General features: G+C 48.2%; 1 protein-coding gene across 1 annotated transcript in view; it reads right to left on the bottom strand.

The window, feature by feature from the left end:
* The window catches only part of MCPH1 (microcephalin 1), a 228,769-nt gene extending 224,650 nt beyond the window's left edge, over window positions 1-4,119 (bottom strand). Inside the window, exon 1 of the mRNA XM_032772630.2 lies at window positions 3,991-4,119. Coding sequence (XP_032628521.1) covers window positions 3,991-4,009 — 19 coding nt within the window. The 5' untranslated portion in view covers window positions 4,010-4,119. The remainder of the gene's footprint in view (window positions 1-3,990) is intronic.
* Between the last annotated feature and the right edge of the window lie 10,750 nt (window positions 4,120-14,869).

The raw sequence follows: 14,869 nt of genomic DNA, 5'->3' as shown, positions 1-14,869 counted from the left end.
TGCAGCCACTTGAACGCTGGGATAGCTGCCCACAATGCACCACTCCCAACAGCGCTGCAAATGCTGCAAATGTGGCCACACTGCAGCGCTGGTAGCTGTCAGTGTAGCCACACTGCAGCGCCGTTCCTACACAGCTGTACGACCACAGCTGTAACTCCCAGCACTGCACATTTCCAAGTGTAGCCATACCCTCAGGACATGTATTTAGAAGTGGTGCAGCTGCTAGTATTGACAGGGTTTGGGAATTTTTACTACTATTTCATGAAGACTTATTCAGCAGTTTTCATGATATAATGGTATAGAATGTTCTAGTGTTTTTATAATAGTGCTTATTGTTTAACCGCTGCTAACACAGTAGCTGCACCACTGCAGGCAGCTGCTGAAATAGCGATTTTATTTTTGCTCATGTAAATAAGGCCTAAGGGACTCTTACATGAAATGAGGTGTTAACAACACTGTAGCAGTTTCCCTTCCCCTACATACACCAGGCTAGAAGTGCCTTCCAGTCACCACAAACACAGCTCAGAGAGCAGCTGCAGGAGTTATAACTCCCACCCTGACCCTACATTAGAAAAGGTATCAATTTTCCAGCAACAGCACAGTTGTGCTACATTAACACACCATTGCAAATACTGGTGCGTTAATGTAGCACAACTCAGAGATTTTCTCCACATCATGAAAATTGTACAGCAGGTTTTAGGGCGACCAGGTGTCCGGTTTACGACCGGAACACCCGGTTGAAAAGGGACCCTGGTGACTTCGGTCAGCACCGCCAAACGGGCTGTTAGAAGTCCAGTTGGCAGAACTAAGGCAGGCTGGTCCCTACCTGTCCTGGCTCCATGTTGTGCCCCAGAAGCGGCCAGCAGGTCTGGCTCCTAGGCCGGGGGATGGAAGTGGGGGCCCATGGGACTCCACAAGCTGCCCCCGCCCCAAGCACTGGCTCAGCACTCCCATTGGTAGGAACTGCGGCCAATGGGAACCACGGAGGTGGTGCCTGCAGGCGAGAGCAGCACCTGTAGGCAAGAGCAGCGTGCAAAGCCGCCTGATGCGCCACTGCCTAGAGCCAGACCAGCTGGTTGCTTCCGGGGCGCAACCCCCTTCCCAGCCCAGTGAAAGTGAGTGATGGTGGGGGGAGAGGGAATGGAGTGAGCAGGGGGCATGGCCTTGGGGAAGGGGCAGGGCTAGAGTGTTCGTTTTTTTGTGATCAGAAAATTGGCAACCCTAGCAGGTTTTCATAATCTGATGGTAAAAACACCATCAGATCTACACTACTGCTTCAGACACTCATCACGGCTACATTGCTGATAAGAGAATGGTTACAACATTTTCAAAAGTAAACAAGGTCCAACTGTCCTGGGTTGGCCAGGACAAGACTGTTTTAATACAAGTTTGCCACGAAACTGTGCAAGTGACAGGAAACTGGTGGGACGAAAGAAACGGTTCAAATGAGTGCCACAGAGGATGCGTCTTCACTAGGAGAAAAGGTGTGTTCTTAAGTTACCTAACTCCAAGTAAAGTCCTAGCAAAGACAAGGTAGATGAGATAATATCTTTTAATGGACCAACTTCTGTTGATGAGAGAGACAAAAAACTAAATAGCAAGCTCTGAAAATACGGACAGAAAATGGGGAATAAAGGGAACCAACAACCTCCCCATCCCCAGGGGAGCTACCCTCCTCTCCTCCAACAGCTGCCAACTCCTTCCCACCCCCCCACACACCACCTACCCTCCTCTCCTCCTGGAGCTGCTACCCCTCCACTCCCCTCAAGCTGCTAACCCCACCATGCCCTATTCCAGCTACCCTTCTCTCTCCCTGGAGCTGCTATTCCCCCACTCTCCTCCCATCCTGGAGCCACCAACTCCCCCACCCCCCTCCAGCTACCCTTTTGGAGCTGCTAACCCCCCAAGCCCTCTCCAACTACCCTCCTCAAGCTACTAACCCCTCCAACCCCCTCCAGCTACCCTCCTCCCCTCCTGGAGCTGCTAACCCCCTCCAGCTACCATCCTGGAGCTGCTACCACCCCACCCCCCTCCAGCTACATTCCTCCCCTCCTGGAGCTGCTAACCCTCGCCCTCACAGCTACATTCCTCCCCTCCTGGAGCTGCTAAACCCCCCGCCCCCAGCTCCAGCTACTTCCTCCCCTCCTGGAGCTGCTAACCCCCCGCCCCGCCTCCAGGCTACATTCCTCCCCTGCATCCGTGGAGCTGCTAACCCCCCGCCCCCTCAGCTCACTTCCTCCTCCCCCTGGAGCTTCTAACCCCACGCCACCCTCCGCTACATCCTCCCTCCTGGAGCTTGCGAACCCCCCCGCCTCCAGCTACTTCCTCCCTCTCCTGGAGTGCTACCACCCCCCCCGTGATCCTCCAGCTACCATTCTCCCCTGGAGCTGCTAACCACCCCCTCCTCAGTACCATTCGTCCCCTCCTGGAGCTTGGCTATACCCCCCCCTCCTCCAGCTACATTCCTCCCTCCTGCGAGCTGCTAACCCCCCCAGCAGCATTCCTCCCCTGGAGCCTGTTAACCTCCCCCCCCTCCAGCTACATTCCTCCCCTCCTGAGCTGCTAACCCCCTGCCCCCTCAGCTACATTCCCTCCCCTGGAAGCTGCTAACCCCCCGCCCTCCGCTACATTTCCTACTGGAGCTGCTAACCCCCAGCCACCGCCCCCCTCCCAGCCCCTTTTTTTTTAACATTCCCCCTCCCCTCCTGGAGCTGCTAACCCCGCCCCCTCCAGCTAGCATTCCTCGCCCTCCTGGAGCTGCGCTAACACGCCGAGCCCCGCCTCTCCAGCATACATTCCTCCTCACTGGAGCTGCTTAACTTCCCCCCGCCCACTCCAGCTACATTCCTCCCCTCCGGAGCTGCTAACCCCCCGCCCCTCCAGCTACATTCCTCCTCACTGAGCTGCTACCCCCCCAAATCACCTCCTCCAGCTACATTCCTCCCTCCTGGAGCTGCTAACCCCCCCCTCTCAGCTCCATTCCTCCCCCCTGAGCTGCTAACCCCCCCCGCACCCAGGTCATTCCTCCCTCCGTGGAGCTGCTAACCTCTTCACCCCTCTCCAGCTACATTCCTCCCCTCCTGGAGCTGCTACCCCTAGCCAGCCCCGCTCCAGGCTATCCTCCCTCCAAGCGTCTGCTACCCCAACCGTGCCAGCTCACTTAGCCCTCCTCTCCTCCCTGGACTGCTATCCCCCCACTCCCCTCCTCCTCCTGGAGCCAGCTAAAGCCCCCCCACCCGCCCCCCTTCCTGGAGCTGCGAACCCCCTCCCCTCCAGCTACTCTCCTCCCTCCTGGAGCTGATAACAACCCCCCCTACAGCCCTCAGCTACCCTCCTTCCGAGCTTCTACAGCTCCAGCTACCTCTCGACGCTACCCTCGTACCTTTCTCCCTCGGAGGCTGTAACCTCCTGGATGCTGCTCCTCCCCCCACCTTCAGCTATCCCTCCTTCTCCTGAGCTGCTAACCCCCCCTCGACCCTCCAGCTAACTCTCACTGGAGCGCACCGCACACCCCCCACGTCCTCTCGCTCCTCCGCTCCTGGAGCTCCTACCCCTCACCCGCCTCGCAGCTACCCTCCTCCTCCTGGAGCTGCTCCCCCACACTCGCTAACCTCTGGAGCTGCTACGCCGACCCTCCACCTCCCACCCCCCTCCCGCTACCCTCCTGGAGCTGCTCACCCCTCAGCTACCTTCCTTCTCTCCTGGAGCTGCTAACCCCCCCCCACACCCCCCTCCTGCTACCCTCCTCCCCTCCTGGAGCTGCTCTCCCTCCACCCGCTACCCTCCTGGAGCTGCTCACCCCCGTTCAGCTACCTACCTTCCTTCCCTCTGAAAGCTGCTAACCCCCCCCGTCCGCCTCCTCTCCTACTGGAGCTGTGAACTCCCCCCATCCCAGCTACCCTCCGCGTGGAGCAGCAGCTGCTAGCCCCCCACCCGCCTCCGGACCTGCCCCCACACGCTGGCGAACGGGCCCACGGGGCGGCTCGGTACCTTCCAGGATACGGTCCATGTTGCCCGCTCAGAGCCGGTTGCGCTCCGTGCTAGGCTACAACCGGATCAGCTCCGCCGTCTCCCGCCGCAGTTCAAACCGCTTCCGGCCGGGCCCGGCGCACAGCGCCTGCGCACTGCGCCCCCTTCCCTAGGCTAAGAAAGACTCGCGTCTCTGGCTGCATGAAAAGGCCGGGCCCTGGGGCGGCGGGAACAGGGTCAGAAGCGGGAGTTTTATGGCGGGCCAGTGCTGGGGGGTCGCTGTGAGGGGAGGCGGGGGAGCCCAGTGACGTGTTTGTTTCTGTGTCACCTCGGGGATGAAAACTGCCCTTGCACAATCCATCTCCCAGAAGCTTCACTCCGTGCAGTGTGGTGGGGAGCCCCCCCCGGAGTGCACAGCGTCAGGGGCACACACTAGGGGTGACAGTAAGTCGGTACGGTATGGTGCCAGAGCCGGGACACAGCCGACCACACCAGCAGGGGAGCAGTTACGCCAGGCCCGCCATTTAAAAGAGCCCTGGGCTCCGGGCAGCAACTGGACCCCCAGGCCCTTTAAATGGCTGCCAGAGCCCCGTGGCCAGAGCCCCCGGGTAGCGGTGGCGGCTGGGATGAGGCAGCGATTTAAAGGACTGGGGGCTCCCGGCCTCAGGCCCTGTAAATTGGCACCCAAGCCCTGGGGCTCTTGGCCACCGTTGCAACTACCGCTACCATGGGGATGGGCAGTGATTTAAAGTGCCTGGGGCTCCCATCAGCCGCTACTGCAGCCAAAGCCCCAGGCCCTTTACACCTTGATTTAAAGGGCCCAGAGATTTAAGGGCCCTGCCTCTTCTGGTTGAGGCTCTGCCTCCTAGCACCACAGCCCTGCATACTGGTAAGTCCTTTCAGTTACTTTCACCCCATGGATGGACGGACACACACGCACCACTGAGTCCAGTGTTATGGTGGGGCACACATGTATTCACAAACTTAATCATGCAGTTTTTTTGACATTTGATCTAGTGATATCTATTCCTCCATCCCCCAAAAATATCACTTTTTTTCCATTTGGTATTTTATTGTTATACGTGCGATTAATCACAATTAATGTTTTTGTATTAATCGCATGAGTTAACTGCATTTAATTGGCAGCCATAAAAAAAAACAAAAAAACCAGAAAACCCTTCTGCAACTACAGCATTAATTTAAAATGAAAAAAGGCATTACTAGTAAATATAACAAATGCTTACTTTACCAAAAACTTTAGAAAATGTATTTACTCTGTCCAGTTTTGAGTCTCGTGTAAAGGCTTCAGTGATGAGACAAGACTGGTTTCACGGAGGCTTTAAGGGTTAACTAACCATCAGCAGCTCAAAATCTTAAATCTTGTCACTTGAGACTACCAAATGATTAAATGAATCCCCTAAAATTACACATAAAAATCAAAATGCAGTGTGTAAAAACTTCACAAGCACTGCACTCTAGCATTGCTAGCTTTACTTCATTTCTAGTACATGAATTGCACATTCAGCATGTACTAGGAATGAATAGGGGCATGGGCAAAATTAATTCTGCTTTTCCTAACTTTCTGAATACTTCGTTTTGTGTGTCTGTGGCAGGGGTGGGGGAGGATGTGTTGAGGGTGCTGTATAACATTTATTGTTTTGTTTTTTAAAGAAAATGTAAAAATGAGAAATTCCAGCAGGATTTGGATCCAGAACTTTTAGATCCAAAGCATAGACCTTTACTACTCAGGCTAAAGAACTAACAAGTGGCAAAACTGGATAGTTATCTTCTATGTGAAAAGTTACTGGAAGAGGCTGTTAAATGTTTTTGCCAATGGGTTACATGATTTTCTAGACAACAGTGAAGTGTTGAGGATCAAGATTCTTGGATCCTATTCCTGGCTCTGGGAGAGTGTGACACTCTGTACCCCAAAGCAACACCCTGGCACTCACATATTTACCATGGTGATATGAGTATGATATGTTCTGTACAAAGTATGCTTTGCAAAGTATCATTTTAAAAATCTTAATCTATTGAACATTAATATCCTGTTAATTTGTATGTGCTATCATTGTATGTGAAGTTATGAAGTTTTGCTATGTATATGTTACTGGGATTGTTGTAAGGTTGGAAACACCTGTAACCTACACACGTTCTGGGTGTGGTGTTCTGTCTCATCTAATGGCACCCAGACCACTTAGAGAGAGAGATAAAATGAGTCTGCTTTATAACCTTATCTAAGAATCAGTTGGCTTTTAGCTCATGCAAGAGAGGCTGATGCACTAAGATCTAGAAGTCCCAGGTTCGATTCCGCCTGACAACAACCGGGGTCTATCAGTATTACAAGTGGGAACTCGTCCAGGATTTCAACTAGGAAGTCTCTGAAGCTTGGGATGTGCTTTCTCAGCTAGGGGAAGTATGTAACCCACACACCTTCTGTCCCATCTAGTGGCACCAAGACCACTTAGAGATAAAATGAGTCTGCTCTACAGCCTCAGCTAAGAGCCCATTGGCTTTTAGCCTAGAGACTCATGCACTAGGCTCTAGAGGTCCCTGGTTCAATCCCGTCCACCAGTGACTGGGGTCTGTCAACATTACACACACACAACCAGCCTTTCAGTTACAACAATGAAAAAGCCAGACAGTGTTGATGGCTCATTAAGGCTAACCCCACTACTAAGGACTATCTCAGGATCTGTGTACAGTGAAGATTTCTCAGAGGGAGCATGCAAACGATGGACACTGTTTGACTCACATCACAGCAAAAGATCTTTCCAGCAAGCTGGAGGAACCTAAAAAAGGAGGAAGTGACATCATCACTTGGCCTCATGCCCCCCACAACTCAACACCTGGAAGCACATCTGGAGGACAAAGACTGAACTGGGGATGTGGTCCCAGGCTGAAGGGAATTTTCAGCCTGTGTATGGAAGGTCTGTGACCTGTTTGTATTGTCTATTTTACTTTTACATGTATTTTACTTTATTTCTTAGTAATCAATTTTGATCATTATGCTTACTACTTATAAGCACTTAAAATCTATCTTTCTATAGCTAATAAATGTGTTATATATTTTACCTAAAGCAGTGTGTTGCTTAAAGTGCAAGGGAAATTACCTCAGGAACGAAGGTTGGGGCATGTCCTCTTGACAGTGAGGGACGTGTGGATTGGGTAATGTACTTACATTGATCAGACTTCTGATCAGGGCAAGATGGTAGAGCTCTGGGGTCCTAGGCTGGGGAGCTGGGGGAATTGGCCGGAGCCTCTCTATTGTTAGTTTATGAGGGCTAGGAGAAGCATTCGTGTAACTCAGCTGGGTGTGTCCCCCTGTGGATGGCTGTGTAAATGCAGGGTCTGGAGAGTATTCCACCTTGTCACAACATCACAGTGTGAGAGGGAGCCCAGGTTGGTATGCCAGAGGACTCAGCAGCACCCCAGTTTCCAGTTGCACCCCAGAGTGTGTCATCTAGTGCAGTGGTTTTCCAGTTGCACCCCAGCGTGTGTTGTCTAGTGCAGTGGTTTTCAAAGTGCTGGTCACGACCCAGTACTGGGTCACGGAATGTAAGGCACTGGGTTGTGGCAGCTCTGGTCAGCAATGCTAACTAGGCCGTTAAAAGTCCCATTGATGGTGGTGCTGCCTGGCTAAGGCAGGCTAGTGCCTACTTGTTTCAATATGGCACTGTGCCCTGGAAGCAGCCAGCAGCAGGTCCGGCTCCTAGGCGGAGGGGGGTCACAGGGCTCCACGCGCTGCCCCCACCACAAGCACTTGCTCTGCACTTCCATTGGCCAGTTCCTGGCCAATGGGAGCTGGGGGCGGGGGAGGGCAGTGTGTATAGCAAGAGCCATATGGAGCTGCTTGTGTACCTCTGCCTAGAAGCCAGACCTGCTGCTGGCTGCTTCCGGGGCACAGCATAGTCCACAGTGCCTGGATAGACAGGAATCTTGCCTTAGTACCCCCCGCTGTGCCACTGACTAGGAGCTGCCCAAGGTAAGTCTGCGTCCCAACCCTGTGCCCCAATCTCCTGCCGCAGCCCTGAGCACCCTCCAAATCTCTAGTCCCTTCATGCACCTCAAACCCCTCATCTCTGGTCCCACTCCAGAGCCCTGACCCCATCCCGCATCCCAACCCCAGGCCCAGAGACCTGTCCCACACCCTGAACCCCTCATTCCTGGACCTATCTTGCAGTCCTCTCCCCTGCACCCCAACCCTCTGCCCCAGCCCTGAGCCCCTCCCATATCCCAAATCCCCAGCTCCATTGGGGCATGGGCATCAACAATTTTCTTCAACTGGGTCACAAGAAAAAATGTTTGAAAACCACTAGTCTAATGGGTAAAACCATGATTACAAACAACATAGCCAGGCACATAGATTTGGAAAATTCATTCAGAAAAGCGATATGGCTAAAGGATAAGGTTTAGGAAAATTTCATCCCAAATACTTGAAGTTTGGCAACAATAGTTGTCTGAGGAAATAGCGCTAAGATTCTTTACTAGGAAAACACAGGTTTCTATAGCCTGAGTTAAGGGAAAACTTCTTTAGCAGTAAGATTGTAGCAGGATCAGTCCCACCACTGATTCATAGGCCCTGATTCTCTAGTGCATCCCAGCTCCACTCAGACAGTGAAAAGGGATGCTGCAGGGCACTGGTTGTGGCTGCCTCATTCAGACCATCCAACTCCAGTGCAATTTAAGGTTACACACGGGCAGTCCTAATTTATGCCATTGATGTGCCATTCTAACATAATCTTCACATGCTCTGTCCCACCTATATCCTGCTCCCAACGTGATCCCTCCTTCCTGTTATTCCAGGAGTGTGTGTGTGGGTGGCTGGGCGGGTGTTGTGTAGGAGGTATCAGAACCACCTTGCCCAATTTATACCAGCAGCAGGGGCGGCTCCAGGCCCCAGCATGTCAAGCGCATGCTTGGGGCGGCATGCCACGGGGGGCGCTCTGCCGGTCACCAGGAGGGCGACAGGCAGGCAGTCTTCGGCAGCATGCCTGCAGAAGGCCCGCAGGCTTCGGGAGGTCCACCAGAGCCGTGGGACCGGTAACCGGCAGAGTGCCCCCCATGGCATGCCCCCGTGCTTGGGGCAGCTAAATGTCTAGAGCCATCCCTGGCCAGCAGTGAGTAGTTGGTGCACCAGGAGTTATTCCCTGCTGGCCGTATCCGGCTGCTTTGAGGCAACATTACACAGAGCACAGTGACTTTAGCAGACCAGAGAACCCAGCTCATTGTCCTAACCTTAGTGCTATTAAACCCAAATATAATGTGAGAGGATGTCATTAGCCTGCCACCTTCCATACAAAATAGCAGTCTGACACTAACACTAGCAGTGGTTTACAGTACACTGCACCTCTAAGAAGAAGATGTATGAGTCTCCCCTCAGGCATTCTGGGTGCCTTGTTTCTCCACAGACAAAATCCCTCCCTGGAGTGCCAATAGTATGTTGATCCCCTTCCCGTGCATCTCTCCTTACGTGACTATCGGTTAAAACCCCACAATATAGCTCTGCACTTCTATTTTGCAAAAGAGTAAAAATCTCACTTTTTTACAAAGCAATAAAACCTAAATAGACATAAAGCATTTCTTACCTATTAGCTCTTCCCCTCTCTTCTATTTTGTAAGATGTTAAAACAAAGAAACTTAGAGTTGTTTTTTAGATAATCCAAGTATTTTAGCAAGCGTTGTCAAATGGAGAGTGTTCTATAAACCTGTCAAATGGATGTGTATATATTATTCTCAGAAACCTTTACTGATAGCCTCACTCTTTATTTGTGTTTACAGTCTGGGAGGATAATATAATAAAATCTCATTCTGTGGCAAGTTAGTGATATAAAGTTAATGAAAGTATCATTTGATTCTATCATTAAAGAAAATATAATATCTTGGAGTCTTGCAGAATTTTTAAATGTTTTCAGCAAGGTGAGGGCTTCGTTTTCCAATTTTCTAGTGCAGACGATCACAGTCAAGGAAGTGATATGTACTAAATATAAAACTTTCTTCAGGCTGTGGAAAAAGAAAAATCAATGCAAAAATATTTGTTCTTCAGCTGAAGCAGGGACTCCAATTTTATTTTCTCTTTCTATCCTATAATTTAAAAAATGACCCCTTTTGGACCTGCAGTTACTCTGCTGACACAGCACCAGGTTCACTTTTGGAATGCTGGTAATGGGAGAGAGTCCTACCCTGTGGATTTTTTAGTCATATTGTTAAAACACATCTCTTTGGCATAACATTCCCCCAAAGATCCAGAATAGAGGAAAACATAGGGCCATGCTTAAAAATAACAGCCCATCATAGAACTGAGAACAGGACTCAACACCATGCTAATAAAAAGGAGACCAAATTGCCCATGGAGTGGTGTAGTGTGGCGCAGTGAACTTAACTAACTGCCCTCCAGACAGCTCGGTCTAGCTGCAATTTTGGACAGCAGCTGTAAAGAGACTGTAAAGGCAGTTTAACTGATCTCTGTGCAATACCCCTAGTGTGAGTGTGTGTGCGGTTCCCCCAGCAGTATAGAGCTGAAATAGTGGCTTTATCCCACTCCCTGTTCAGACTTTTGTGGAGGGACACGCTAGAGGCAAGCTCAAGGCAAGAAGCAGAGTATCAAGAGAAGGAGGCATGTGGTCGGAGCTTCATGCTCCAGCTAGTCTTGGCTGGCAGAGCAGGCTCCAGGAGGCAATTTAAAGCCATTATAACTTAGAGCAATCCCTGAGGAACACTAACTTACATGGGGGACCAGGCCCCCAATTCATGGATTGCAAAAAATTGATTTAAAATACACCTTTCCCTACCCCCCCAAGCAGAACCTTTTGAGAGGCACAGCTCCAAATTGAGACCACTGCCTTTTGAAGCCTTGTGCGGCACTCACATGCCACAGCAACAGACTTTCTGTAAATGCATAGAATAGATTGGATTAGGTGTTCTAGTACTTTAGGAAATATCTTCTTTATGCTGTACATTTTGGAAGTGAATAGCCTATGAAATGAACACAATATTACTTCCTCTTCCATCAGCCTTATCCATTTCTCCCCTCCTTCATGAATACATCTAAACAGCATACAGCATAATATGGCTGCAAAATGTTTTTGCATTTCCTTAGCTCCTGTTTAGTTAGTTACATCCGTTATCAAGGTAAGTGGATAGAACAGATGTGACAGAACTAAGTATAGCTCTCAGTGCTGTAACATGTGCAAGCAGATTATAGACTAGCAGCAAACATTATTCCTCCCGTAGAAATGACAAATGTTAGGTAAACATGTATTTACTGTCAGCAAGAACAAACACATTTTGTTTGTTTTAAAGTGGTTTATAATATACTCTTAGTTGTTAGGGGCCAAGTTTACCCTTGGTGTGAATTCTTTGAAGTCAATATTGAATTTGGTCCATGTAGTATCAGATAATATGCGAAAGGATGAGCTGAACTGGATTATAAAGAAGGCTGTGAGATTTGGTGATCCGAAACACTAACCCATTTCCTTTGCACCCTTTGAGACTTTGACTCAAATTTGTCTGTCAGTAGGTCACAACTGAAATAAATTTGGTCCACTTGAACGTCCATTTCCTATGCTTAGGAAGGAAAAATCAAATGCACAAGTACAAAATGGAGAATAACTGGCTAGGCAGTAGTGCTGCAGAAAAGGATCTGTTAAAGGCTGTAGATGATGGTGATCAATTGTTCTCCATGCCCACTGAAACTAGGGCAAGTAGTAATCGACTTAATCTGCACCAAGGGAAATTTAAATTAGATATTAGGAAAAACTTTCTAACTATCATCCCCACTCCTTTATAAGTACTAAAATGTCCCACAAAAAAATGGAAAAACTAAGGGAGATAAAAATAAAAAATTATTTGAGGTGGAAATGTAGATGTCACCCACTGCTGCATTCTTTCAAAGAGTATAATACTGTATAGCACAAAGCCAGATAGAATGCAACAAAAAATCTAACTTGTTCTTGCTATTTTATTTTAATCTACCACACACATGCCACCTCACTTTCACTAAAGAGATCTCTATCAGACAAGTGAAAGAACTGTTCTCCCTGAATTTTTCTTAGTGGAAACTCACAATGCTAGATTATCTTTCTTTGGTTGCCTCACCATACGTATTTGAGCATCAACACATTTCAGAGCCTGACTGCTAATTACTATAGCTGAAATTTTCAGATTGTTTGCCTTGATGAAAATCTAAGGCCTAAGACCCTGATCCTAAAAAGGCCTGGTCTACACTTAAAATTTAGGTCCCTACAGTAACTCCTCAATTAACGTCGTCCCGATTAATGTTGTTTTGTGGTTAGGTTGCTGATCAGTTAGAGAACATGCTCATTTAAAGTTGCACAGTTCTCCCTTATAAAACGTGGTTTTGCAGCCCGCTGCTTTGTCCACTGCTTGAAGGAAGAGCAGCCTGTTGGAGCTAGCTAGTGGGAGCTTGGAACCAAGGTGAGCCAGTAGTTCCCTTATCAGCTCCCCTAAGTACCCTGTGCAGCAGCCACCCAGCTGATGGCTGTTTGTGAGCAATCCAGGTTGGGAGCTACAGCAGCAAGATATTGCACGGCACCCCAGGTTACAGGGGAGGTAATGACACAGCCCCTCAGTGGTCTGGATAACATCCAGAAATGTCACACTTTCCTAGTAAGCTTTAAAACAATAAATTAAGTTTTAGCATATTAAATTAAACCCACAACATCACAAAAAGAAACAACCCAAAAGCTCATCTTTACATAAATCAAAACTGATCAATGCTTCTGGTTACAAGGAGAAAATGAGGAGTGTCATTCATCTCAAAGTCAGATAAACTACAAAATGCTTCAGGGAAAGCAGTTTCTTCATTTGTTTCACCGTACTTACATAACTTTTTGGTCTAGATTGCATTTAGAAAGTCACCTAGAAACTTAAAAGGAAACACAGCTAGCAATTTTTCCAGTAGTTTTCTTTTATATCGAGGGACATTGCTGTTGCTCTCAGGTTCTGAAAGTAGGCTATGCCCAAAAGAGATAAAGATCTTGTTTAGTAAACTCAGGGATAACCAAAATAATCCACAGATAATAACTGAAGGTTTTCATTTCTGAATATAAAGAGGTACAAAGAAGGATGAGGGTACATAAACTTCAATTTTCTTAACCTTTGTTACTGTAAACTGAGTTAAACTAAAATGATACATTTTCAAAATGTAAGGTGATACAGCTGCTTTTTCTCAGTTTGCCTTAGTAATTTTTACTTCCCTAACTCACAAGCGTGTTGTGAGCATTAATTAATTCATGTTTGCACACTGCTTTTACTAGGATGCCCTTAAGTCCTTTCAGGCAGAGAAACATTTACACTGAAGTTCCATTGTTTCATAATACTGTAATTTAGTGTGAAGCAATGGTGAAGCTCTGCAGTTTTCACAAAGAGGTCAACCCTAACTGGAGTAAACAGGATGGAGGTGTATATATATTTTTAAGGGGGAAGAGCTTTGCTCTCTTATCAACAGAATTTGTGTCAGGGGAAGAGGAAGTGGAGAAGGAGATGGTTACAGAAGAATGGGAGAGTGGCAGGGAAGGAGCATGGCTGAGGTCCAGCAAGATCTGTATGCCAGAAATAAAAAGTAAAAAACACTGTATGCATGCACACTGCATATTAAATGGTAAAAGTACCTAGATCAGACAGTTTAACATTGCATAACACCAACAACATCCTGGAAACTTTCTGCTCATCAGAGGAATCAAATTCCCTGTCACACATAGGTTATTGCACCTTCTTCTGCAGCTAGGGTATTGGCAGATCATCTCCCAAAGAATAGTGAATCTTGGAGTTAACGTCCCACAGAGATGCATGGGACATTTCACATGTCTCAGAGCTAGTACTGTTCCATTCTGTCTGCAGATTCAGGTGACTTGTGCTTTTAAGCTTTTCTTTGTAACCACAAGGACTTGAGAAAAAGACAATTTAAAAGAAAGCTGAGATTCTGCCTTCATCACATGACGTGGGAAGTGAGGCCCTATGCATGGGCTGATATCCTTAGGCAATCTACATGGTTTCTATGACTTAATCCCTGTGTGTAATGATGTCACCACCATGCACATGCAGGCAGTGTACCATTTAGAGGCATTGCCTACTCCTCCTTCTGTTCCTACGGCTCAGCAGCTGCTTCTGACTGGCCCCTTAAAACTGCCTTCCCATCTGCGGGATATTACCAGCACTGGCAGTATGATAGAACAGGGAGCCTCAGATGGGTCCAAAGCCAACTGTACTACAAAGTGCAGTATAGTGGAGAGATCTGGTCAATAACACCAGATATCCTGTATCAGAGGGGTAGCCATGTTAGTCTGGATCTGTAAAAGCAGCAAAGAGTCCTGTGGCACCTTATAGACTAACAGACGTACTGGAGCATGAGCTTTCGTGAGTGAAAGCTTTTGTGGGCGGAGCTCATGCTCCAATATGTCTGTTAGTCTGTAAGGTGCCACAGGACCAGATATCCTGAAGAAGTAGAGAGCCAATGTCTTTTTTGGTTTTATTTAGGTATCCTGTGTTCCTCCTGAGGTTGTTTTTTATGTATGACCTTGCTGGGTAAGGTACAATTGTTATCTTGAAAGTTGCCAGTCACTTTGTTTCAGATCTGACCCTGTCTGCCACTACCATTGGGGGTCTGGCATTTTTGTTGAAGTATTTCCTCTATTCTATTTTCCTCACTCTTTTGTAACTATTTCAGGGTTAAAGGTTTTTGGTTCAAGAAGCTTAACAGAAGTTAGCACGATGGTTTCTGTCCTCCTGCCCATGAGTTAGTGATCCTAATAAAGCATTGTGAAGTGTGTTGCAATATTTGAACAATGCTAAGTATGAAATTTACCAGAGATTTTATATATAGCTACTTGTACTGACTTTACTGACTTTTCTGCTAACCCACTTGACTATGCAGAAGTCA

Source organism: Chelonoidis abingdonii, chromosome 3 (genome assembly GCF_003597395.2).
Source record: "Chelonoidis abingdonii isolate Lonesome George chromosome 3, CheloAbing_2.0, whole genome shotgun sequence".
Lineage (NCBI taxonomy): Eukaryota > Metazoa > Chordata > Testudines > Testudinidae > Chelonoidis > Chelonoidis abingdonii.
Note: the sequence above shows the minus strand (reverse complement) of the source record. Positions and strands in the feature narration are given on the sequence as shown.